The sequence below is a fragment of the Podarcis pityusensis genome (genome assembly GCF_964106645.2).
Source record: "Podarcis pityusensis genome assembly, chromosome: 11".
Taxonomy (NCBI): domain Eukaryota; kingdom Metazoa; phylum Chordata; class Lepidosauria; order Squamata; family Lacertidae; genus Podarcis; species Podarcis pityusensis.
The window spans coordinates 20,930,566-20,957,310 of NC_138036.1; the positions used below are offsets into that span (position 1 = coordinate 20,930,566).

General features: G+C 44.9%; 1 protein-coding gene across 2 annotated transcripts; it reads left to right on the plus strand.

The window, feature by feature from the left end:
* Positions 1-2,234: 2,234 nt before the first annotated feature.
* ISL1 (ISL LIM homeobox 1) lies at positions 2,235-26,096 on the plus strand. Of its 2 annotated transcripts, none has more exons than XM_080973815.1 (6): positions 2,235-2,691; positions 3,925-4,114; positions 8,702-8,961; positions 14,057-14,343; positions 17,572-17,739; positions 24,620-26,096. In XM_080973815.1, the coding sequence occupies exons 1-6, from the start codon at positions 2,664-2,666 to the stop codon at positions 24,734-24,736; spliced, it is 1,050 nt and encodes a 349-aa protein (XP_080829941.1). In that variant the 5' UTR covers positions 2,235-2,663; the 3' UTR covers positions 24,737-26,096. The 2 variants fall into 2 exon arrangements, with proteins under 2 accessions (XP_080829941.1, XP_080829942.1); XM_080973816.1 differs by having other exon boundaries at positions 14,060-14,343.
* The last annotated feature ends 649 nt before the right edge of the window (positions 26,097-26,745 follow it).

Genomic DNA, 26,745 nt, shown 5'->3' on the forward strand with positions numbered 1-26,745 from the left:
AGTGTGTTTAGAAATCTGTGTGTATTTTCCCCTTAATTCAGGGGCGTCGGTAACCAACCGTTGAATTCCAAAGTCATTAAGGCTTATTATTTACCGTGCTCATGGTGACTCCTCTGAAGGGCTTTGAATGGGCGGGGAGGTTATCTTCTAAATACACTTCGGATCTTTTTATTTCCAAATGTTAGGAGTGAAATAGAAGCGTCCCGCCTCGCGTCAATCAGGCTGGGATCCTGGCACATCGTTTGAGGAAGGAAATGCCGCTTTCTATCTAAAGACACAGCCCTCCTCTCCACCCCCACCCCCACCCAACAAAAATCTCTGCTGAAGTGAATGGGCGAGGGGAGGGGGGGCAGAGTGAGCTGGTGTAGCAGCCCACAACCTTGTGCCTGGGAGCTGAAGGAAGCTTGAAACTGCAAACACGGACTAGGTGATTCTGCCGTGCCATAATACCACCAGTGAACTGCTAAACTGCTAAACTGCACACCAGTGAACTACTAAACAGGAGGATGTTGCCCCGTTGAGGTCAATAGATGCGTGGTCCCTTTATATTTTGGAAGAGGGGACGTTTTTCATGGGGTTTCAAACAGGCTTTGCTTTGACTCTGAGGAAGTCAAGCTAACTTTGGCGCAATCAAGAATCAGACGAATGCTCTACTGTATTTCTCTTCCTTACTATCTGCCTATCGCCTGATCCGCAACTCGAGTTATCTTCGCTTTCCTGCTGCTTGAACTCCGAAGAAATCACGACAGACGTCTTTTCCATCAATGGGGTTTACTCGCAAGTGAATGTCCTGAGGAGGAGGTGACAGCCATGTTGGCGTAAAAACTGAGGGTAAAGTCAAGGATTCCGGGCTCCCACTAGATTTGTAGGCACCCAGAGGCCTTGCAATGCCTTTCCATCTGTCCAAAATGAAGAGGGGAAAAAACTAGCAGAAACTTTCACGAGAACTGGCAGCTTGAAAGCGCTTTTCAGTTTCTAGTGGTAGCAGTTAGAGGAAATGTTATTACTACTGCGAGTGGTGCGGTGGTAGTGATTACATTTTCGTTACTCTTTCTCTAGCGATTTCACAGCAGAGTGATTGTGGTGATTAGATTCCACACACCCCAAGTCTTTCTCCAAGAAAGTCATGGCAGCATCATAAAGAAGCAGCTATCAGTTTTATTTTCCATATACCACAGAGGAGCACTAGCAATTTCAAAACTCCTTTGCTACTACGGCTTACATAGAAACTCCACTGAGCCGTAACTTCGGAGTAAAGCGCTTGCAGCGTTCTCCTACCCGTCTGGTGAGAACTACATCCCCTTGAATTCAGTGTGGTTTACTCCCAGGTAACTGAGCGTAGCACCGAAGCTCTAAGATGGCAGTGGCCCTCTATTGCTAAACTCCTGCAAGCGCTTTGCAGTCAATAGTTCTCCGAGAATATATGTCACGAATTTGAGGAGCGGGAGAAGAGGGGACACAAATAATTCTTTTCGAGTGGGGGGAGGGAATGTAGAAGCCTTTATAGACAGCTCCTACCCGAGGTCAACGCCTCCATCAACAGAAGCCTCGCTGGCGCTTCGATTCCCCGTCTGAAAGAATAATTAAAAAAAAAAAAGTACAGCTTGCGAAATCTATCAGCAGCTAAGCCTTTATTGCCCCCCTTTTGGCGGCATAACACAGATTTGCATGGCTTTTAATCCATCCCTCCTTCCCCCCCTCCCAATATTTGACCGCACGCCTGATCAATTTCCTTTCTCCGTGAGGGCGGGGGGGATAGTTAAGAGAAATCAACGTTTCAGTTCTTCCTCTTTCTTTCTTTTAAAAAAGGGAGGTTAAGAATCACTAAAACCAGAGAGCGCTGAAAGACAGCTGCCTGCCTTAGGGTACCAAAAGAAAGGGAGGAGTGTGGAACCGAAAATGCAAAGGGAGAGTTATAAGGAGGAGGGGGGGGGAGGAAATCAAATGAGGAGTGTAAAAGTTGCCTCTGATTCTCTCTCCAAGTCCAGCTTTTTTTAAAAAAATAAAAATAAAAAAAATTCTGGCTCTGCCCGGGTTTTCTCCAAGCACCCCCTCCCTCTCCTCCCAGCAAAGGCTACAGCAGCCACTGAAATATGATAATCAGAACAGCTGCTTCTGTGTTCCCTGCGTCCAATCAGCGGCGAGCTGGTTTGACGTCCCCGAGGCCTACGTCGACCAATGGCGATGGAGCTGAGTTGGAGCAGAGAAGTTTGAGTAAGAGATAAGGAAGAGGCTGGCGGCCGCTGCGCGCTGAGTCCCGCACACTGCAGCGCCTCTGCCACTCGCTTCCCGATCCGGAGTTGGCCTGTGCGGGTGCGCGGAGCGTTTTCTGCTCTCTCGCTCTCTCTCTTTTCCCTTCTCTCTCTGTCTCTCGCTCCCCGACCCCGACTTTTTTCCTTTTAAAAGGCTCCTCATCAACATCACCCTAGTAATAAAGGAACCAATTTGATCCCAGCTCCTTGGACTGATCCTCAGAGCGACTGAACAAGCAGCCTCTCTCTTCCTTTCCATTTGACAGCATCTCCCGCTTTCCAAGAAGGCGCAGCTTGTCTCCTTTTTGTTTTGTTTTTTTTCCTGTGTGTTTGTGTTTTGTTTTTTACATCTGGGAAGCTCCATCGCAACCGTGCACCATTTCACTGTGGACATTATACCCTCTTACAGATATGGGAGATATGGGAGACCCACCGAAAAGTAAGGAAGACGTTATTCGTTATTCTTGAGCAGTGGTCATATGGCAAGCGGGAGGACGAGCTCTTTCTTCCCACGGTGGCAGGCGGGAGCGGTGGAGGACGCAGCCTCTGGCAGGCTGCCGCTTCGCCTGGTGGGGTGTCGGAGCCTCCGGAGCGATCTCGGTGGCTTGGGAGAAGAGCCTCTGGCTTAAAAGTCGTGAAGGAAGAGGCGAGAGTGTGGAAAAGGAGGATGGGGGGGGTAGCTGCCATGGACGGGGGTTGGGCGTCAGAGGCAGATGACTCCAGTTCAGGGCTACCGCTCCGGTGCTAAAATCCTGGAGACATTTGCTGGAAGTCGGTTTCCCTTAAAATAAAAAACAAACCCCCGAACAATAGGATTGGATTTCCTTTAAATGTATTGAGGAATCGCAGTGTTGGGGGGGGGGGTTGCGGCGGCGGCGGGGCTGGGGGCCAGGAGTGCAACTGGATCCATTCATACTCCCGTAGCAGATGATTTAAAGCGTGGGAAGTGTGGGTTGCTACCCTTTAAATAAGCGCGCTGCTTTGGAAAGGAAAGGGTTTCTTAGCTCGGTGGAGGTAAGCATCCAGCGCTCCAGGTCGGCCTTTAGGACCCCCGCCCTACAGAAGTGAACAAACCTTTTAGCGAAAGAGGGATTGAAATTGGCAAAAGGAATGGAATTGACAAACCAAAGCCTGCCGGTTGCATCAAACTCCTAAGAGCAGAGCAGAGAGAGAAAGCGTCACCGGCGTGTTCTGTTTCCCAGTCCACCAGCTCCCCTCTTTTTCTCCTGTTCAGAATCTGGAGGTACAAAATTAATAACACCACACACATGCCTTCATTCCACCACCACCACCACCCTCCAAAAGAACAAATTGTCAAAAGGGGATGTTTTGATTGCGTTGGAAGGTGCGTAAAATGTGCGCGTTCTAGAATTCTGCCAGCCTTCATTTGAATGTGCGTTCCGCCTCCTCTCTAAATGAGGGAAGCCTTTGATGGCACACACTCCAATTACCACCCTAAAATGCTACACACTCTCTATCTTTCTCACACTCTCTGCGATCATTCTCTTCCTCCCCCCCTCCCCATATAACGCCACAACAGCAGCAGCAGCAGCCGCAACGCGCTCCCAAAGAGTAGCAGCCCTACGCGGGTGATCGACACTAATAAAGTGTGTTTATCGCCATAGGAGAGCAAACGGTCAGTCAATCATGTCTTTTATTATTTGCCTTTCAGAAAAACGGCTGATTTCCCTATGCGTCGGTTGCGGCAATCAAATCCACGATCAGTATATTCTGCGAGTTTCCCCGGATTTGGAATGGCACGCGGCCTGCTTGAAGTGCGCAGAATGCAACCAATATTTGGACGAGACTTGTACGTGCTTTGTTAGGGATGGGAAAACCTACTGTAAGAGAGACTATATCAGGTACGGCGCTTGCCCTTTCCTCTCCTCCGCTCCTTCGGTCGCGTCGCAGTTAGAGACGGTTCCACTTGAGCCTTGTTTATTTTCTATCTGTATAAGGTTTGGGAGAGTAAAAGCATAAACAAAAACAAAAACCCCAATTCTTTAAATTCCTCTTCCCCGTTTAAAAGAAATGAAACTGCGATCTCCTAAACACGCTTACCTGGAGGTAAGTGTGTGTTTTTTCCTATTAGTGCCAAGAAAATGTGTTCAGGTGTTAGATTATTTAGGCGTGTGTACAAGCGCCTTCCGTTCCTATCGAGTGTCAAGCCCTACTGAGTTCAGCGGGAAATTAACTAGGATTGCAGTGCAAGCTCACTGGAGGAAAAAAGAGAGAGAATTGCGTCTTATCACTGAGTACATACAGTTGAGAGGTAAATTCTTCTCCCCCTCCAGAAAAAAAAAATACAATTTCAACTCTCTCTTTTTTTCCTAAGTAAGTTTGGGCTGACACTTGTGAGCAAATGTGTAAAATAAATAGTCTGCGAGGGTGCAAATCTAAAGTAATTTGAAAAACGGGTTTCCTCGTCAGATAGACTTGCTTTTAAGGAAAGGTATACAGATCCATACGGGCAAATTACTTGCAAGATTTCTCAGTAATCCGCCGATCTGACCTCCAGGTAAAGATCTTAGAAGCTGGGTGCCCCTCGGCGGTAAGGGCTTTTGAAATTAGTGGTAGTTACTTCTGAGAAGATGCGTGTGAGATCTAGGTGTGAGTACCTTCTTCGATTGTTGCAAATGTGGTAATGTGTGTAATTTTTTATTTTTTTGCGGGGGAGGGGAGCGGCAGCGACAATATGTTGCCATTTAAGATGGCTCAAACTGCCTTTCTCTAAACTAAGCGCCCCCAACGCTTCCTCCATTCAACTCTAACTAATATCAGTATAATTGAAATTAAGTGGTGGCGTTCAGGCCTGCTTGCTTCCCAGCTGCATGACTGCGTGTACGATTTACATATAGATTTAAATTTACATTTATATATATATTTTTTAAAAAAACTATGTTACAACAGGAAAATAGCAACACGGGCTCAGTTAAAACAGGCCATTGCTACTCCTCCTCTCACGCCAGCCCATGGCTCCTTAAAGCATGGTAAACAAATGTGATGATTATTAGTGGTAATAATAATTAATAGTCCCCTTCTGCTTCCTGAATGCAGGGCGGTTTCTTCGACTGGGGGGCTTTACAAAAACAAAAACAAACCCTAAACATGACATTTAATCTTTTAAAATATTAACCCTTTGGGCGCGCTCGGACTGACTCTCTTTCCTTATCTTATCTGCCTTGATGAATTGGACAGAGGAGATCAAATTGCCCCTCATCTGTGGGCGAACAATCGGTACATTTAGATAATGGAACGGCTTCCTACCTAGCATGAAAATCTGAGAGCTGATTACACACACACACACACACACACGTGTGGGGGGGGGGTACAATTGGCCACTGCTGACATTATAAGGAAACCTTTATTTCTTTTTAAAGAGGGGGGAGCAAAGGGGAGGGGCTCCTTTTTTGAACAGCTTTTTTTTTTTAGGGAGTCTGACTTAGATGGCGCTATGCTACTGTGTCCTTTTTGCTGCATTTGATCTTTGCAGAGGGGGCAAAGGTTGGGCAACCCTAAGCCCGGGTGAAGGGGTAAGGGGAGAGAGGATCCACCTGGAAATTCTCCTGCGTAAGGTCCCTTGGCAAGGAAATGGCAAGAGAAGTTTCCGCGCGGCTTTAGGCGAACGCAGCAGCAGCAGCAACAACAATTTCTTGGGCAGTCTCTTTTCACTCAGCTGGAAGGATCCTTGTGAAGCCCTCCGCGGTTCTCAAAATGCAGCTTCCTAACCGGAGGCCAGTCCTCCTGAAATCCGTGGGGCTTCCTTGCTGAGGAGACAGAGTTGCCCGGCTGCAATCCTGAGAGCCCTCCCCCGCCCCACTCCCGGGAAAGTCGGGCAACGAGGCGAGACCGAGTTTCTTGCTGCTTCGAGTTCGCCTTTGTCCAGCAGACCCGGCTGTTCAACTGGCTTCGGTCTAGAGGAGGGATCCCTTGGCAAACCTGATTCCCAGCTCCCCGAGAATCAGGTGCTCGGAAGTGAAAGCATGGTGAAAGATCCCTCTGATCCCATGCTCCCTCCCTCTCTCTCAATATATATATAGAAGAAAACGCTAGGACCGCCATAATACTAATACTAATAATAAGAATTTATATTATATATTATTTGTTCACGAGGTGATCCCTGCACCCCGACTGTAAACCACTGCGTTACTCAGAAGTAACCGCCATTGTCTCGACACTGGGGCTTTAGTTCCCCAGAACATGTGCTTAGGATGGCAACTTTAGATAGAGTGACTTGGAAAGCAAATCCCATTGATGGGCATCAGGGCTTGCTTTCATGCAAGTCCGTGTGCGAAGGGATCTCAGCCTTTTGCTGCCCGCCGTCTTTCAAACAGGATTTACTTGCCTTGGCTCAGAAGGAACGCTTTCCCGACTGGCGCCTGAGTTGGCCCTTCGTGTCCTTGTCTAACTGGGGCAGAAGCGAGTTGGGGGGGGGCGGGCTTGATCCTTTAGCCTGAGATTGAGATACTAATAGAGAAGCGGGTAGAATTATGGAATCATAGACTCAGGGTAGAGTTGAACTTTTAAAATTAAGCCTTTTCCTCCTATTTCCGCGCCACCACCTCTGTATTCTTCTTTTAAGAGGAGGGACTTACACATCAACAACATATGTAGATTATCTGTATGTGTACATATGGGTCCAATGTGAAGCCATATCAAAGCCTAGCCGAAGACTCTGTCTTTATAAACTCTGAATTCTACAGAAAAGCGACCTTCTATGTCTTCATTCGTGGTCTGCGGGAGCTTTTCAGCGCTACTGAGAGTTCTCTGTTGATTTGTTGTTGGTGTTTCTGGAACAGAAGGCGGACGTCGCCCTTAGGCTGCAACCCTGCACACATTTCCCCGGAAGTAAGTCCCACTGAACTCGATTGGACTTGCTTCTGGGTAGACGTGCATAGATAGGCTCTCTCTGCCCCAGTCTTACTTTGGGAAACTTACTATTCTGAAGCAATTTCTCACTGATTTCAAGAGGGCTCTTTCAAAGATCACCAGGAGTTGCTGGCAGTTAAGATTATGGGGGGGGGCGGTTATATGGGGGGAAATGGGGAAGGGACGGGTAAAACAACTGCTCAAGCGGTCCAAATAAAACCATTTAGTGCAGCGGGTTTATTCGCGGCCACACGCCTGTTCCTTCCCGGGGAAATTTCGTCTCTGGGAAAAGCCTTTGCAGTGCCTAGTAGCGATCTGGGAGAGCGTCCCCTTGAACTTGACTTACACCCAAGTAAACAGGCAGAGCCGGGAGCGTAAAGGTGCGGAAGCAAAGGCAGGCCGAAGGTTTTGCCTCTGAGTATTGCAAGAGGGCTTAGGATATTGGTGGCCGCGATTCACTGACTCCAGATCCACTGTTTTACTCCTGAGTTTTGTATTTGATTGTTTATATTTTAAGAGTCGAGTTTAGCCTTTTCCTTCCTTTTTGATGAGCGGTTTTTGGAGGGCAGGGTTGGTTCCAGCATTGCATTTTAGCCCCCAATAAACTCCCAATAAAAGTGGACCCCCCCGAATAAGTTTCCCTAAGATTCCTCCTCTTTTCATTGTATAAAAGGGTAAGCTGCCATTTTCTCTTTGGGAATATTTGGTTCTGTTTTTGGTGTGACGAGACACAGAAGCGGCTTTTTAAAAACTGCAATCTTTTAAAGACTCTTTTAAAAGGAAGGGAGTCAGTGGGATTTTCTCCAAAGTCACCCTGTCCAGGACCGGGATGGGTTGCATTATTATTTATCTCAGAAGTATATATAAAAAAGTGACTCCAATGCTGGAGGCGTTTTCTCGGAAGTAAGCACCGTTGCACTCCACGGGGCGAACTCGCGGGATTGCAGCCCCCGTTGCTCATTGACCCCCCACATCTTGCTGTTCTAATTAGACTTTCCCCTTTTCTAACCTGGTTTTTAAAGGTTGCTGTGAAGTTTCAGCCACCCTCGTTTCTTCCATTCTGTGCATAGGGCATATTTTCTCCCCTCCCCCTCCAAAAGAGACCGCGAAAGAGAACAAACAGAAAAAGCCCCACCCTAATAATAATAATAATAATAATAATAATAATAATAATAAACCAATCGACACCCAAATGCATGTACGGTTATTTATTTTTTAAAACACTTCCCCTTCGCTGCTGCAAGGTCCGAGCGCGTACACGGTACAATTTCAGAAGCCACTAGGATTGGGAAGTCGGTAGGAACCGAATTCGCTCCGATTTCTATTTTCGCGAGCTTCTGGTTTGCCAGAGGTAGACCGGGCGACCTGGAAGGCGTGCTGGGCTTGCTGTCTAACGTGGAAGGCTGGAACGTGAATGAAAGAATGACTGGCTTGATTCGACGGGGCGGCAGGAGTGAAATCTTTCTCTCTTTCTCTCTCTCTTTCTCTTCCTCCCTCACCCCACCTCCGTATTCTTTTCTTTTCTCCCCCCCCCCCTTTATCCCCGCACCACCCCTTTCCTCGACGGGGCCTGGGCTCAGGCTATACGGCATCAAGTGCGCCAAGTGCAACATCGGCTTCAGCAAGAACGACTTCGTGATGCGCGCCCGCTCCAAAGTGTACCACATCGAGTGCTTCCGCTGCGTGGCCTGCAGCCGGCAGCTCATCCCCGGGGACGAGTTCGCGCTGCGGGAGGACGGCCTCTTCTGCCGGGCGGACCACGACGTAGTGGAAAGGGCCAGCCTCGGAGCTGGGGACCCCCTCAGCCCCTTGCACCCCGCCAGGCCGCTGCAGATGGCAGGTACTTCCTGGTCCCCCCTCCCAGAGACTTCGGGGAGGGCAGGGGAGGGGGGAGGGCAAGGGAGGGAGGGTCCCTCCGGGCCTTTGTTCCATATATGTGTTTTCTCTCCCACTCCAAGCTCTTCTGCCGTTGCCTCCCCACCCGCGGTTCCCGGCCATCAGTGGCTAATAATACCTCCTAGATGTGCCCAGCCCCGTATTCATTTTGATACCAGCTTCGCAGAGGTTAGTTTTGTTTTTTTGCAGAGGTGAGAGAGTTTTGGAGAAAAGGCTCACGAGATCCCCGTTCTTCCGATGGCAAAGTGACACTAAGAAGCAGAACCACACACACACACATGCTCAAAATCTGCAGACCTCTGAACACTTTACTCCCGAGTAACCATATGAGAGGATGCCGCTTGCGGGGTATCTTACACCCACTTACCTAGGGGTAAGCCCCATTGAACTCGGGGGAGAACTTACTTCTGAGCAGACGTGTAAAGGATTGCACTCTTCCTGACTATCTCCACCAAGCGCAGCTCAGCAACAGAGATGAGCCGTTCGTTGAAATAAAAGGAAAGGAGTTTGCTTAAATTTGCTGGGAGATGATGCCCAAACCGGTAGCGAGCTTGTCGGAAGTAAACTCCCTGTAGCGCAATGAGACTTCCTGCCAGGATCCTAAGAATGTTTGCTCAGGGTTTGCTTACTTTTTTCTGTAGTAGGCACGCTTAGGATTGCAGCTTCCCACCTCTTTAACTTCCCTTTGATTGCAGCCATTAACTCGCATGGTCCAAAGGGTTTGAGTGAAACTCACTTGCTTAGAGTCTCCTTTAAAATACCCCCAAAACTCTACTTTTGCAAACATCCATTGGTAAAACAACTTTGCACCCTGATCCCTAAACCTTGGATGCAGCTCAGATTTATCCATGTTCATTCAAAAGGGTTCCATATTTTTAATGGAACAGATTTCCAAGTCAATATGCATAGGAATGCAATCTTAGTAGGAACTTCCATTGATATCAATGGAGCTTGTGTATTTAGGTCCAAGACATGAGTGTTGTCAAGAGCAAAAGGAGATGAGTGAATCCAATCAAGGCTCTTGCCCTAAACCCCTTCTTTGAAATGCATAGAGCAATCCTCTGCATTTCTATCCTGAACTAAGTCCCACTGAATTCCATAGGATTGACTTCTGAGCAGACATGTTTGGCACCGTTAGGCTGCAATACTACACACTTGAAGTGTGCATAGGGTTGCATCTTTAGGGAACAATCCTATAATGGGACCCTCTGGGATGTGTGGGGTTAGGATCCAGGGGTTCCCCAGCTGTGCCAGTGTAAGGCCTGAAAAGGGGGCATTCCAGAGGGGGGTGGGACCAGAAAAAGGGGATTTAGAATGGATCCTATATCCATCAAGCTCAGTCACATGACCTGGCAGCCTGGTGTAAATTAAACCAGCAGAAAGGGTGGTTTAACCCATACTTTATTGTTTTCCCTCTGCCTGCTTTAGGCCATCTCAGTCAGCATTAGCCCCACTCCTGAATGAAGTTTGGATCTGGTGTATTTTATCCTAGCTTAATTCACACTGGCTGGCTTTATGCCAGTTTCTTGTGTATAGGATTGCTCCTTTAGTACCATTAAACTGTGTGGGGTATTTGTTTGTTTTTTACTTCTAAGTAAACATGCTTGGGATTATATTGTTAGGCCGTCCTCCTATGCCCACTTATTGGAGAGCAAACTTTGTTATAATCAGCGGAAGTAAGCTGGTGTATGGGACCATGTTGTTTTATGGGAGATAATTCCTCCTCTCCTTTGATCTGAAAAAGTTATGAAGTCTGCCACAGTACAGAGGGCAGGCAGAGTAGTGTGCTCTACTACGACTGAATTGCCAAAGAAGTAATATACTTTCAGTCTCCTGGTGGCTTAATATAAATAAGAAATATTTATGTATATGTTGTGTACGTAGCTTTCACTGTCAGGTATGTGTGCTGGGTAATCACAGCAATCTATCTTTCCAAAGCAAGAGGAAGGAGCAGACAGAGAAGTACACAAAGATCACAACAGTAGAGGTGGGGGGAAAGAGAAGATAACAGCAGTGTACCTTGCATTGCAAGGAACTTTTACAGAGGGCACAATTGATTCAGATGTTGTGTCCTTTTGTTGCACTTAGGTCTTTATTCTATGTAAAGATGCTTATGATCCTGCTGCCCCGTTAGAAATGTCCTGAGAAAATATGGAAAGCAAGGGGGGAGCAGGATAATTAATGTGGGAAACAGGAAATAAAAAAAAATAGGGCAGGGGAGAGCAGAGAGGCAGAAATGGGTCCCCCTATCCAGATGAGGCAATGCTATTCAATGAGTTTAGGCTCTTCCCAGCAAGGCATATTCTGAATGAAACATGGGATGGGGGGGGTGGTTATGCAGTGTGGAGGGGGAGCCAGCTTCCAAAAAGAGAGACTAATAACTACAGGCACCACTTCAAGCTGTAATTTAAAACTGTCAACAAGCTAATCTTCAGTAATTGGCCTTCTAAGGGATTCGGCCTTCTCCTCCTGAAGCTTTCTGTGGTTTGGGTGAGAATTTCAAGCCGAAAACTTTAGTGTCGACCCATGAGCTGGCTTTACTTTTTCATTAGGATTACTTTTGACTTGAAACATTGCAGGACCACTTCTTTGCTGCCTGCCCTGTCTAGGCTTCTGGGAATGGGCCTTATTTGTTTTTCCACCCTATCAGGGCAAACAAAACAAGACAGGCTTGGAGAATTCCCAGTCAAGAGCTTGTAACTTTTAAGTCTTTCTGCTCTTCTCTCCCTTCTGCCCTATATCATGGGAGTGGGGACAGCAAGAACACTATTTACAGTGCCAGTCTTTAGTAACTTAATCCAGGGTAATCTTTCCTTGGTTTTTAATAAGAGGTTTAAGCATCATCGTTGGACTCCTAATTCAGAGTCCATTGTTGCACTTTACTTGGAAGCAAGTCCCATAGTCTTAACTAGATTTCAAAAACCTTTCCTTCCAAGTAATAGATGAGAATGAGCAGTAAGGGTTTAACAAGTTGATGTCTTGTGTGCCTCCAAATCTGAAATCGTACTTCTTGTAGAGTCTTCCTTGCTATACCAAATACAAAACAGTGACTAATTTGAAAGGGGAGAAAGCGTTATGAAAAAAGCAAGTCAAAAATGTGGAGCACAATGAAACCATCAGATTATCTCTGCCCTCCCCAGTAACTCTGCATTTCTAGATACAATCCCATAGAATTCATTCTAAAAATATTAGCTCAAGTATTTTGTTTGATACATGGTTGCATTTTTTGTATTTTGAATTGTGTCTTTTTATATGTGTTGTCTGATATTGAGGCAAAAAAAGAGATGGGGGATGCAGAAATTATTTCAACATATAAATGTTCAGAAGGAAGTTCTACTAATTTCAGTGGCACCTGCTTCCAAGAAAGCAAACTTCAGAATGCTGCATTAGAGTACATTTTTCTCAACACATTTACTTGGACTTTTCTGCAAAGGAAGTAGCTCAGGTTGCAATCTACTGTGTACTTACCTGAGAGTAAACTCCATTCACCAATGAATGGCACTGCAACCTTCCTTCCAATGAGAGAGTGTTTTATAGAGCAACCTCTTTGGCTGTTTACTTGGAAGAAAGTTTGACTGTCTTCAGTGATGTTCCATCTCTGTTCATAGCATTGCAGCCTTAAGAGTGTCAGTTGCATTTTTTAAAGGAGAAACTGTTGGAACATTTATTTTGCTCTGGATTTTCTAGCGGTGTGTTCTTTTGACAGCGTTCACAGACTCACCCACTTTAAAACTATATAATTCAGCTAACTCACTTTCCCCGTCACTGCTTATTAGTACACACATGTTTATTAGTTCTCATTTTAAAATTCGATATAAAACCCCACCGTTTCACATTTTAGGCTGCAGTTTTGTGTTCATTTAGATCTGGATAAGCAAGCCCCATTGGCTATAGGGAGGTTTCCTTCCTTCCACCTAAACATGCCTAGAATCGGGCTATTAAAAGCAGGCTTTTATGCAACTAAATTGGGGGGGGGGGAGGGAGGCGTTGAAAGTCCGGGGCTGTAGAAAGAAAGCCTGTGTAATGGTGCATGGGACAGGAGGAGAATCCAGGAGGTGCTAATAGCAATAGATAAACAGGACCTGGGGGAGAGTTTTCGACGGAGGCAATTGGGTTGTTTGCTGTGGCTTGCATTGTTGTATCCATTAACCCGGAAGTGGCAGATGGTTCAGGGTAGGTGAGGGACTAGGTGGCCAATTGATCCGTTTGAGCTTTAAGATTCTAGTGAGTGGCGCCAGAGAGGGAGGGAGGGAGGTCTTGGTGGTAGCCGCCTCCGCGCTCCTTCCAAAGCCCTGGTGATTCTTCCTCGAGAATTGTGAAATGGCGCCCCTAGATTATATGACTATCTGCTTCCTTCCACAATCCAAAAATATATTGAAGTGGAAAAATCGACGCTACTGATTTTTTCCCCCAACTGAATTTCCTTCCCCCGTGCACGTTTGAGAGCTCAGCCATCCTTTGCGCGCTGAGGAAAGACCCTTGGAAGCAGTATGGGGAGCGCGGGGTGGACGGGGAGAGAAACTACCGGGTTGCGCAGGTGTTCCCGGTGAGGTGGGCCGGCAAGACGTCCCACCGAAACTGGACGACTGGCGATTTCCTCCAGTCAACAAAATAGAATGAGTATTGCTCCCTCACCTCCGAGATCCGAAGGCTTGAGGGTCCCAATCGTCGCCGCTCATTAGAGAGCGCCATATAGAGTACCTTGGACAGCAGCTCCTCCGCTGACAGTCCCCTGTCCGCGAGGAGCTTCCAGTCGAGACAACGGGGAAAACAAGAGAGGCGCTTGTGAGAATGTGGAGGATTAAGGGGATCCATAAAAAGTGGAGGGGCTTGACAGAGAGGTGTCCCCGATTCCCATTGTTTGCAATAGCGTTGGTTCCTGAAGTAAGGTGGATGGATGGATGGGCGTCCAGGTAGTGATGATCCCTGCGGGGTTGCCCCCCCCAGGAAGTTGCGTGTCAGCATCTTCTCGCCCTCCCCCGCCACTTACGGGATTCCTGTTCCTTCCTCTTTTTCCTCCCCCCACCCACCCCCCACAGCAGAACCTATCTCTGCCAGGCAACCGGCTCTGAGGCCACACGTCCATAAGCAGCCGGAGAAGACCACCCGCGTCCGGACCGTCCTCAACGAGAAGCAGCTCCACACCTTGCGGACCTGCTACGCCGCCAACCCCAGGCCCGACGCCCTCATGAAGGAGCAGCTGGTGGAAATGACGGGCCTCAGCCCCAGGGTCATCCGAGTCTGGTTTCAAAACAAGCGCTGCAAGGACAAAAAGAGGAGCATTATGATGAAGCAGCTCCAGCAGCAGCAGCCCAACGACAAGACGGTGAGTGGCTGCCGCGGTCTTTCCTCCTGGCCTCTAGGGGGCGCCAGTTCCCGAAGGAAAAACTTTCTTGGTTAGTGGGCGTGCCTTGGCTGTTCTCTTGCCTTGGTGCTTTTGATTTGCTTGGGGGGGGGGGATAGGTTCGTGCGCATGTGTGTATTACTGTCCGATGAGTGTGTCTGTCAAGAACGGCAATTAGCGGGGCTCCCTGTAGCCAGCAGAAAAAGAGAAGGTCCCCATTCTTCTGTGCCTTTCACAGCAATCGAACAGAGAGATAAGGGGACGCTTCACCTGTTGGATGCTGGCCTGTGGAAGTAGCACGCTTCTAGAAAGGGGTCTGGGTTTTATTGGGGCAGGGCTTCAATAGCTTGCTGGGTTTAGGGAACTGGTCCGTGAACTCTTGATTGTGCGCATTTATTTACTTTTTGTTGCCAAATAAATGGTCCAATTGTAGGGAGAAATTCCGCAACAACATCTCGATATTCCACAGCACCCCCGTTTTAATTTTTTTAAGTACATGTTACAGTGACTTTACAAACTGCCTTACTCTAGAGTAGTTCTACTGAAGACGCTGGGGCTGTTCCAGAGACAGATATCAGTCTGTGGGTAATTCCTACATTCTTGTGGGGGTGGTGGGTAAAGGTCGGAGGAGGGACGGGATAGATCCCTTTTTTAAAAGGCTCTCAACTGACTTGCCGGATGTAAGACGATTCGAATAGGTGTACTGAAATCAATAGAGTGGGCTTCTATAGTCCTACCTAGTTATTGTCGAGTTCTGGCAAGCAGATTTCAAAGAAAAATGCGATGAAGACCAATTGAATTCAATAGAACTTCGCAGTGCACTCCTACGTATATTTACTCGAAAGTAAATCCCTCCTATGTTCAATTATTACCTAGTAAGTATGTGCATGTCAAAACGCATAGTGGTGCACTCGATGGAATTAAAGCTTGCTCGGGAGTAAGTCCAACTGGAACCCCCTGAGGCTTACAGCGTAATCCTAACTATGACTACTTAGAAGGAACCCCTGTTGAATTCAGTTTGGCTTACTCTTAATATTAACATTAAGGTTAATATTACAGCCATACTCCGGGTAACTGTGTGTAGGATTGACCTATTTTGTTGCCACACTTTTTGGTTCTAGACCTGAAAGTCGGGCGGACCAATCCTATACATGGTTTACTCGTAAGAAAGAAAATTCTGCTGCTAGTTGCCTAGGCAGTTATGTGTCCTTCCCAACTACCGGATTTCAGCCAGATACTCCCGTAAGGCTCCAATCCTATGCATGCTCACAACACTGCCCAATACATGTCTACTCGGAAGCAAGTCTTACGGCATTCAGTAGGGCTTACTCCTAGGTAAGTGGATCTAGGATGAAGTCTAGCTGGGCGGAACGAGAATTACTTGCGAGTAAACAGACTTAAGGTCTGGTTTTTAAAATCCAATGAGATCGAACTTTAGCACTATCGACACATGAGAATGACGAGGGAGCAGATATTTCAAAACAACCGCTCTCACCCCATCCGTTGCCTTTTAGGCCTTGATGATGCCGAGGCCATTGTTGTGTTGCTTAAAGGAACAGCTATTAATGTTTGTTAAGACTGCTTATCTGGTTAAGTGGAAGTTTAAAGCGTTGCGTATTACCGCGGTGGAATGTAATAAACCCCAGTTTGAAGTGTTTTAAGTTGCTCCGACTTAGGAAGTTATTTTGGACACAAAGCCTTTAGAATACCTGCAGAGTTTATTTCTCCCCACCCGATTCGTTGCCACAAAGTATAGTGGTGGTTAGCCAGGAAAGGGTGAGCTCAGTCAAACCTAAATAAGCAGGGATCCTTGGAAATGATCGTCGTTCCGGATCACGTTTCCCTGGAAAGTTCAACCTCACTGGAAGACCATTTCAATGTCTTGTCAATGCCGGGGCGAAAAGTGAGACGAATCTCCCGAACTTTCTCAAGAGGCTACAGTTCTGTGAAATGGTTGGACTGGGACCTAAACCGGTTGTGTCCTTAGGAAGCGAGTGGAACTGAATCGGCTTCAGTCCCAATTCTTCTGCTCAACTGGCCTAGGGATCCCGGTGAACGATTGCAGTCGCACCTAAACTTAGAGGATCAATGGTGCCTAGGCATGATGTTTACTTGAAAGAAAATGCCAACTCCGGATCATGGGCTTACTCCGAAATGAGGTCCGCTTGAAATATGCGGCGTTGTAGAGCAACTCGGCTTGACTTTTGTCAACCTCCAGGAGTTACTTCCCTTAACCACGAGGAAAATACCCGGAGTGTATATCACCACTACTAACTATTCACAGGAAAGGGTTCAGTCCTAACCCCACTTACCTGGGAGTAAGCTCCATAGCGCTCAAAGGGACCTGAGTAACCCTCGGTGGCATTTTCTCACGCGTTAAGGCAGGCTTCGACGCAGGCGTGTGTGTAAGTAACTCCCCTTTCAGTCAGCGAGACTTACCCCTGGGTAAATATGAGTGGTGTGTATGTATTCCCACCCACACTGTGATCCTGAAGGCCGTCAAGCTGCTGGCTCTAGAGTTGTCCCATGCTCTAGTCTAGGGCTCCTATCTCGTGCTCGGATCTCCAGCTTTTGCGCTCAGGACGTGAATTCCAGTGCTTAAGCAATCGGGGGAAGAAGTGTGTTATTCAGTGTGGCGGCATTAGGAGGGATCAATAAATAGATGTGGAATAAGTCGTTGGAGGTGGGGTACCAGTAATGTAATTAGCAGTTGGGGGAGCGTGCTATTTGTCCGGGGTTGTTCGCCTCCTGTCCTCCTCTGTGGCGTTCCCATGGAGTTACCCGCCTCTTCCTCATTGGAAACCTTCAAGATAACAAGGACAATCCAAAATGTCTTGACTCAAAAACCCCACTAAGATCACTGGGCTTTACTGCCTGAGAGAGAAGCAACCTAACATGGAGTCCTAGTATGCACCTTTCCTACTTGGAAATAGACATGTTTCCCCTGCGTGCGGGAGATATCAGGACTGGAAACGGATCCTAATCTACTTTGCCTAATCGACTCAGCAAAGAGAGGTGTGGGTGGTGTGTTTTTTTTGTTTTGTTTTTAAGAATAATAACACACGAAATTCCGCGAAGGGCAGATTAACAAAGTCAATAGAGTCGAGCGTTTGATAAGCCCGAGAAGGAGTTTATTGACTCTCTGCGCCGCGAGACAATCGCGGTTTGTGCGGCGCGGCCCCTCACTGCCTCTGCCTGCCTTGTTTACAGAACATCCAAGGGATGACGGGCACTCCCATGGTGGCGGCCAGCCCGGAGAGACACGACGGGGGCTTGCAGGCGAACCCGGTGGAGGTGCAGAGTTACCAGCCGCCCTGGAAAGTCCTCAGCGACTTCGCCTTGCAGAGTGACATAGATCAACCGGCTTTTCAGCAACTCGTAAGTGTCAGTTCCCGGCTGCGATGAATGGGCCACTGTGCGCGCAAAGGCAAGCGCGACGCTCCTCTAAGTTATTCCTGCAAAGTTTTTGTAAGTCTGCTTAAGACCCCTGCGCCCCCCTTTCCCTCCCAGCCCCAGAGTTTAAAACACCTGGAGGTCAACTCGCGTCCCCACCAGAGATCCTTCCACTTCGATGCTTTTAGGCTGCAAACCCTAAAACCACGTATACTCGGGAGTTAAATTCTGCTGGATTCAGTCGGGGTTTACTCCCGGGTAAGTGGGGTTCGGGTTGCAGCTTGAGGGTTTGTATGAGATAGCAGTGCCCATAGATCTATCTGAAGACCCTAGACGTGTACCCATGTGCTGGAAGGAGTCAGGAGGGAGCCACAGACGGCGATTGTGTAGGGTTACCACAGCTGCCCATTTGTGCTAGCCCCACAGTTATCTTTAAGCGCAGAGCTACTTGCTCTGTGGACATTTGCTAAGAAGCATACATATTGATGATCTGGCTGGCTATTATCAGTAGCAGTGGTATTAGCAGCAGTAGCTATATTGGACAATAAAAAAAATCAAGGTAAAAGCAATTTTTGATACTGCAAGTGAGGTATACCCAATTATTTGGGAGGGAAATTGTCCCCTTAGCATTAACTCATTTCAAAGCAGGTTGCAGGCATCCCTGCAAAGAGGCTTCCTCCCTTCTGTCACGCATGAACAATGGATGAAATGCCTATTTTAAGATGGCCTATCCTGTGACAGAAACATACATGATCTAAAAAATAAAAATGGAAGTATGCTTTCCGCCCCTTCAAAAAAGCAGTACTTTATTCACAGCCATATTTGCAAGACTTATGTTGTTGTTTAGTAAGAAATCATAGGATGAATTTGTCCTAAAGGCTCCTAGTAATTTTAATAGGTTTTCCAGAGGGCTTTATAAACCTTAGCTCACAGTTAAGAGACTTGTATTCCACTGATGCCAGTGGCATTTAAGCAGTCTAGCTGTGTGGTGGTTTGCAACCTCTTTCCCACAATACACAAAGTGCTTTCCAATATTCATCTAATTTTTAGTCTGCGTTAGAGTGAGAAGGCACAGGGAAGCCTCCCTCTCTCCCGCTTTTGACCTTTATGACCAGCTAGGCTTCCTTTATGGCCTGGGTTTCCCATAACCAAATTCAGCCATTTAACCACAATGTCAGACGCTAAGCTTATGCCCAAGATCCTTAAAATGCTTAAATTTATTGGCATTTAAACCAGCATCTGCAAGTTGTCACCAAATTATTATTATTATTATTATCATCCTAACAATTAGACTAAACTGAGTGAATAGGATCCTGGTAGTGGGTGTGTTGCTTCTACTGGGTTGTACAGTGGGGCTGAAATATGGTGGTGAGAGTCTAATAAATCTAAAAAGTTATTGGAAGTATTGTCTGGAGGGTAGCAGTGTTTAAAATGAACACGCCTTTCTAAATATGTACACTTCTATAAAATATTACAAAGGTTAGCCCCTGTTTTTTCCTGTGAAATGCACATTTCCTATTTACATAAATTGCTTTTGCATATTGTAATATTAGCCTTTAGCACAGTTTGTGCAAATGTATATTTTAGCCCAATTGTCTGCATTTTCTTTTTCTTTTTACATGCCATGGCTAGCATATATTTCTGAACTTCCATGGATCGATAGATGCTTTTGTCTTGTTTTCATGATTTTAAAAAATGTGGTTATATAATAACGTGCAACAGTTGCATAGTATTAATGGGCTGGCTTTCACCAAAAAGCCAACAGGAATTTACCAATCAATTCTGTTCTTAACTCACTTCCTTATGCCTACATCATTTGGCAGCTCATATGGGACCATATCATCTGCAATACTTAAGCCCAACCAGGTGATTTAAGGACAGAAGTTCAACCTTAACTCAATTTCCTGGCCTAAGTGTGTTAAAACCAGATCTTAAAAATAATAAGGTATGTTATGAATGGTTTTTCAGTGATTAAACTTCATAGTACCGATAATAGAACATCTAATGATTGGGTGCACAAAGTGTCTCCCAAAAATATAACAGTTTAAATATTTGTTTTGGAAAATATATGTTGCAAAGTCCTTCTTTTTTTAAAAAAATGACAGTTTTAACTCTTCTAGAACAATGCCCAAAACAATTCCACTAAGAATCCTTGTGTCACAATTTATGCCATAACTCATTTGGTAAGATTGCAGCCTAAGTATCACTGAAATTGGGGGAGTTTACTTCTGAGTAAATGCCTTCAGAGTTCTCCAGACTTTCTTGTTCTTGAAAGAGAAAATACAAATGATGGTAAAAATAGAATAAATCCAATAGTGATCAATGTGCTGTGACTATGCCACCTTGGATGGGCTAGTTAATTCTGATTTAGGGTAGAGGCTGATTTCTTTTTCTGCTTTGTTCTGGGTGTTGCCTAGTATTCAGGCAGAATTATCCTGCTTTAAACCATTCACTGCAGCTTTTAACAATAGAAGAGATGGGTAGACTTTGTGGGAGGAAATGAGTCTAGGGAGATACAATGGAAGATTCTAGGACATGATACGGTGTGGAAAAAAAATTACGTCAGTATGACAAAGATGGGTAAAAGCGTAGGGTGGGGAGAAAATTGCATTTGGAATGATTTTTATCAGGCATCTGCTAAAGGAACTGAAATGAAGTCAGGAGACATTTTATGTCCCCATGCAGGGCCTCAATACAGAGTCTAAAATCTTATTATTACCAATATTGAGCTTTACAGACAGACACACCTAACTAGGCTACACAATAAATTGCTTGGAGTAGCAACATTATTAGGGGTGCTAAGCAAGCAGTCTGTGATCAGAGAGGTGACCCCCCCCACACACACCCAGAATCCCTTGCAGTGCTGCAGAGGATTCTGGGACATGACTCTCAGAATGCGAGCAGCTGCAGTGTTGCAAGGGATTGTGGGACATTCCTTTTGGATTGCATGGTGCAGCTGCTTGGAAGATGAAAATGTATTAGGCTGGCCCTGATCCTCACACCCGATAGAAACCATCAATTCTTCTTAATTCCCACTGCGGGGTGTTGGCTTGCTGAAGTTTGATAGGAGGTAGATTGCAGTCTGTTTTTAAGAGAATAGAAAGCAATTTGAAACTGTAATTCTCATAAGCAGGCTTTTGTAGTGTTTAAACCAGAGGTGAAAATGGGACAAAAGGAATACTTGTACATAGTACCCCATTGAAAGCCATGCTTCTTGTTCATTCTTTTTCTCAGATTCAGTGATCACTCACAGGCAAAGGATTAGTTCCATCCATAAAAATATTCCAGTTTCACTGAGCAGAGAGGACGTCTATCCATGTGCAAAGAGCCTCCTCATTCACTTCAGTGTATAGGGAAGCCCATTCTCACAGGAGCTCTGTGTGATTAGTGGAGCATACACAAACAGAGGACTCTGAGTCTGAACATTGTGCAGAAATAAATTCCGTTGAGTTCAATAGGATTTACTTCTAAACCATGCGTTTACCACTAGGGTGCAAAGTAGAAATCCACTGCAACACACCTTAAATAATCAGGAACACACTGGGAAGAATTAGCCAGCATCTAGGATGAAGATCTATGGAAGAACGCATATTGAATTTAATGGGTTTGGACTCCATCCAATGTGGAAAATCTTAACCAAAAGAAGATAGCAGTTTTATCATTAGGAACCTAACTAGGCCCCAATCCACAGCTGAGTTTAAACCAAAGGGTTACTTGGATTTAAACTAGTATGCACATTTTCTTGAAAGTTAGCCCTATAGAACCTAATAGGGCTTATTCCTTGGAAAATAGGGATTGCAATCCCTACAATTATCTGTAGTGCTCAAGCATTTAAGGCCGTAGTTCAGTGGTGGAACATCCGCTTTGCAGAAGGTTTCTGGCACCTCCAGATAGGGCTAGGAATGTCCTATGTCTGATTGGCAGCGGTTCTTCAGAGGTTCAATGTGGACAGCACTGAACTTGATGGACCAATGGTTTGACTCATTATAAGACACTTTCCTTTTGTTCCTGTATTACTTAGCACTAAATTCTGCGGGCGTCAAGGAGATTCAATTTCAGTTTGAATCAGGGCATTGAACTGGAAAAATTTACATTGACTGGGATCCTTACTTTTTGCTTTATGAAGGGAAGGGGCTTCTTCTTCATGGAAAGCCAGTTCTGGGCATGGAAGACCATGGGGCAAAAAGTGAGGCTCCAGTCCATTGATTATAATGGCATTTCCAATCTGCATGCCTCTTTAAAACCATAGAACAAAGTGTCCAGACTAGTTGTATCCGAGCATTTTTACTATTTTGTTGGGCTGCGGCAACCCAGTCAGATGGGCAGCATTTTATTTATTTATTTATTTATTTATTTATTTATTTATTTATTTAAAATATGAGTCCTTCAGAAGTGGTGTTTTGCAGCTGGGAACTTGTACCCAACTGCAGAACATTTCATCACTGGCTGCTTGGAGGGTGGCTTCATGTGCTACAATTTTCACTCACAAAGTAACTTTTCTTGGGGGGGGGGGGATCATGTGATGCTTGTAATAGCATTTATATAAGTGTGACCAAAACATTTATCTGAAATCCTTACAACAACCCTCTGAGGTAGGTCAGTATGTCACCATATTATTTTTGAGGGACTCAGGCAGAGAAATATTGGCTTATCCCCCCGCTGCCCTTAGAGAATTTTGTGACCGAGGCCTTATTTGAATTGGGATTTTCTTGTTTACAACTCAAGCCTCTTGCACCACAATGTTAGGTATGTTTACTCAGAAGTAAATTCTGCTATGTGCAGTGATGCTTGCCAGCAAGGTAGGATTACAGCCTTATCCATTACTTGACACTAACTCTCCTTTGTGTAATTATTAATATTGAACAATTCTGTTTGCTTTCCATTTATTTGCTGCAGCTTCCCTTCCCAAAGCTTGTAATACTGGGTGCACATAGGAAAACACACACACTACACTTATATATGTAGGTCCACAATTGCTTTATGTATATGTCATGTTTCTATTCTGCCTCTACTTCACTGGGCTCAGGAAAAGCTATTTAGAAAAGGTACACATTGATTTCACTAGAATTGTTTAAAGCTGCCTTCTAGTTTGCCATATTTTCTTGTGAAAATACCCAAGCAGTGCTAACCTAGTTGTGTTTACTCATCCCTATTCATGTCAAAAGGGACTTACTCATGGGTAAGTATGTATAGGATTGCAGCCCTAGAATAGTCTTCATTGACCCTGATCCAGAGAACTGTGAATTGCAGAAGACCTGTTGCTTAATGGTTCCAAGATCTAATCAGCACTAGAGAGTATAAACCTCCCAGAGCTCTGATCAGCTCTTACCTAGAGAAAGAGCAGATAAGAACATGCATTTGGGCCTAATGTGTGGGCTACCTTCTGAGCTGAGCCATCATAATACTCACCTGTTGGCTCATTGTTAAGGGATGACTGAGGTGACCTGAGTCAACAGGTCTTCTGCACCAGGAACTGTTGACACTTTCTCCGTTCTGAACTGAAATATAATTTTTTAGATACGACTTTGCTTAGCAGCTTTCCCCTCTAAAATTTAGTCTCAATTTGCACTTATCCGTATATACTAACATATGGAAATTTTATGCAGAATTGTTTATTGGGTTTGTGCCCCAGAAAACATCTATTTAAGTTGAGCAGCAAACATTTCAGACAGAGCTGATACAACTGTACACTGCAAATTCTTGGGGATGGGGAAAACAGAGGCCCTCCATTAAAGTACCCACATACCAAAATACAAATTTTGCCACTGCAAACAATGATGATAATTGCGTGATCTTTTCACCCCAAATTGGATTGCTTGCTCAGTGCTCCAAACATATGAGTATTATGAGCTCTAATATAATATAAAATACAGTTTTCTGTAGTATAGTGATAAAAAGTGGTAGCTAGAATCAAAAAGATAAACAAGTAAACCTGACTTCCAATTCAACCTCAGATCTGAACTCTGCTACAGCTGTGACCATTAAGTATACACTTAGCTGGGAGAAAAAGTGAGTGAAGTCAATGGGGTTACTTCTCGGTAAGCATGTATAGGATGGTGCTGCATGCATCCTAACCTGGTACTCTGCAGCTCTTGTTGGGCATCATCTCTGACTGTTCACTTTGCTGTCTGGGGCTGATGGGAGTTGGAGTCCAACAACATCTGGAAGGCACCAGAAGGTTGGTGAAGACTCTTCTATTCAGTTCTTTGTTCTTCCTCAGTCTCTGTTGGAGGGTGAGCTTAATACTGACCTTACATGATTGCTGTAGGCAAAGTACACTGAACACTAAAACTCTCTCTTGCTGATATAAAATGCTGATGTTTATTATAAATAGCTCCAGTAGCCCAACATTTTACAAAACCCAAAGCTGTTCCAAGATCTTACTGGTAAATTCCTTGCTTTTCATTCGTGTGGGATTTGTTCAACTTTAAATTTTCCATCCATTTTTTAATTTCAGAACTAATTGTCTAAGTGTCCCAAATGATAAATATTCCATTTGGAATGTTCGCAAATCTACTCCGAGGCAATGATGAACTATCAGGGTGACACCAGAGTCGATCCTCACGTGAATTCTTGCAAATATGTCTTATTTCACTGTTCCCACACTGTGGTTGCAAAAAGTAGAAATGGCAGGCTGCTATAAAAATCGGTAGAACATGAAATAATGTTACTATTTGAGTTACTGTTGTTAGTGATAGTATTTATATATATAATGCTGTCACAATGTACACCATAAGGTCTCTGCCGTGAGCAGTTTACAAGAAATGCAATGATATTTTGAAAGCCAGAGAAATGGGCATTTTTTCTTTCTTTTTGTAAACCGTTTATTCTCTCTCTTTCTCTCTATTAAAAAAATGTTTTGCAGGTTAATTTTTCAGAAGGAGGCCCAGGTTCCAATTCCACCGGAAGTGAGGTAGCATCCATGTCCTCTCAACTCCCGGATACACCTAACAGCATGGTAGCCAGTCCTATTGAGGCATGAGGAACATTCCTTGCGGTGCTGAGGTCCTCAAACGTTTTCGCCCCCTGCTGGAGAGAGTGGGAAAGCTATCACGTTTGGGGACTCGGAGAGAAGGAGAAAGAGAAATTAGAAAATTAAAAGAAGAAAAGTATTTAAACACAACCGTGTTCATGAACCTAAAGAAAAGAAAAACTCCATGAACTGTCTGGGGAGTCTTTGTTCGTTCGTTTTTGTTTCGTTTTGCAATGATAAGGTAGCAACACTGTGAAGACAATCATTGGGATCTTACTAGAATAATACTCTTACAAAGCAAATGAAAATGCTTTCGTTCTTTTTTTAAAATAATAATAATAATAATAACAATCCACCCCCACAGAAGGATCGTAGGGAGATCAAGAAGGATTTTGGTTTTTTTTGTTTTAAAGACGTTTGTGAAACGCAAGAGGATACGGACCCAGGGCCGCCAACTTTTCCCAAATGGCATCGTTGAGTGACTGCACACAAACATCGCGCAGAAAACGACTCGTGTGACCGTCCAAACTCGAATGGTGTTCTTCCTAGACCTGCCTCGCCCCTTGCCAAAAAAACAAACAAAATCAACATTTAAAATTATATATATATATATACATACACATATATATCTTTGAAAGGAGCTCTGATAGATTGCTTTTCCAAGATCAAGGAAGGACACCCTCCCAACCATCCCACGACAGAACGAGCTCTTCAGATGGTTGGAGCTGCGAGCGGTTTGGAATTTCTCTGTTTCCTTTTCCCCCAAGAAAGGTCTTGGAGCGCCTGGGTCGTCCCTCCAATAGCATGTACTGTAGCTTTGGCCTCCTCCTCCTCCTCTTCCTCTTTCTTTCTCCCTTTTCCTGGGTGGGTCGGTGGGTTTCTTGTCGAGATCCATCCTTTTTCTCCTGAAGTCTCCACTCTCCAGTGACTCTTTTTGTTTCGTTTTGTTTTTGTTTTTAATTTAAAGGAGGGAGTCGGTTTTTAAAAATATATAAATATAAATATAAATATATATCTATCTATCCCAATTTAAACCTTCATTCGCAACAAGGTATACCTCTTTTTGGCCACACATGAAAAATGAAAAGGAAAAAAAAAGAATCGTCTTTCGGGGTTCTGTTTTTGACTGGCGTCCGTTCAGTAACATTCCCCTTTCCCCAAAGATGTGTATAGTTCTTGGGTTTTTTATGTTTTTTTAAAAAAATGTGTGCTTTTTTTTTTTTTAATGGACTGGGGTTTTTTGCCCCCACCCCTTTCTCTCTCACTCTTTCTCTTCCTCTGGAAATAAAGAGGGGGGAGGAGGAAATACTTTTGTTTGTTTGTTTGCTCTCGCATTGCAAAAATTATAAAAGTAATTTATTATTTATTATCCAAAGACTTGCCACTTTTTCCATGTCCTGATTTGTTTTGCTGTTGCTGTCGTTTTTTGGGCGTGTGGGTGTATGGGTGTGTGTTGCTTTTATTTTGCTTAAAGTTTTTGTTTTTTTGCGGGGGGTGATCCACGCTGTGGGCAGTTCTTCTTTACAAGTCATCTATGAATGGATGGATGGATGGATGGATGGATGGATGAATGGATGAATAAGTAGAGGAAGACATTTCTTGCGCAGGAGAATGTACATTGGATAGATCCCCCAAAAAGAACGAAGTGGGGGAAAGGTTTCCCCCCCCCCCGGGGGGGGTTATGTCTCTTTTTCTTTAGCGTGGTCTTTGAAATTTCATGTCCACATCTATTTGGGGCTTCCCCTCCCCCCCTTCACATTTTGGCATTTTTATTTCCACCCCCTTTCCTTAAGTATGTGAAATAAAAGCTCAGTATGTAGAATGATTCTCTCTTCAGGACTATTTCGCTAAATAAACAGTTTGGTATAGAGAAACAATAAAATAAGGAAGGTAACTGATCAACGTGCCCCTTTTAAGATATATACGTATATATAAGAAATATATAAAAAACAGAGAGAAATATTATTATATATTAAAAATACCGAACGCATTTACAAGCTAGCCGCTAAATACTTGAC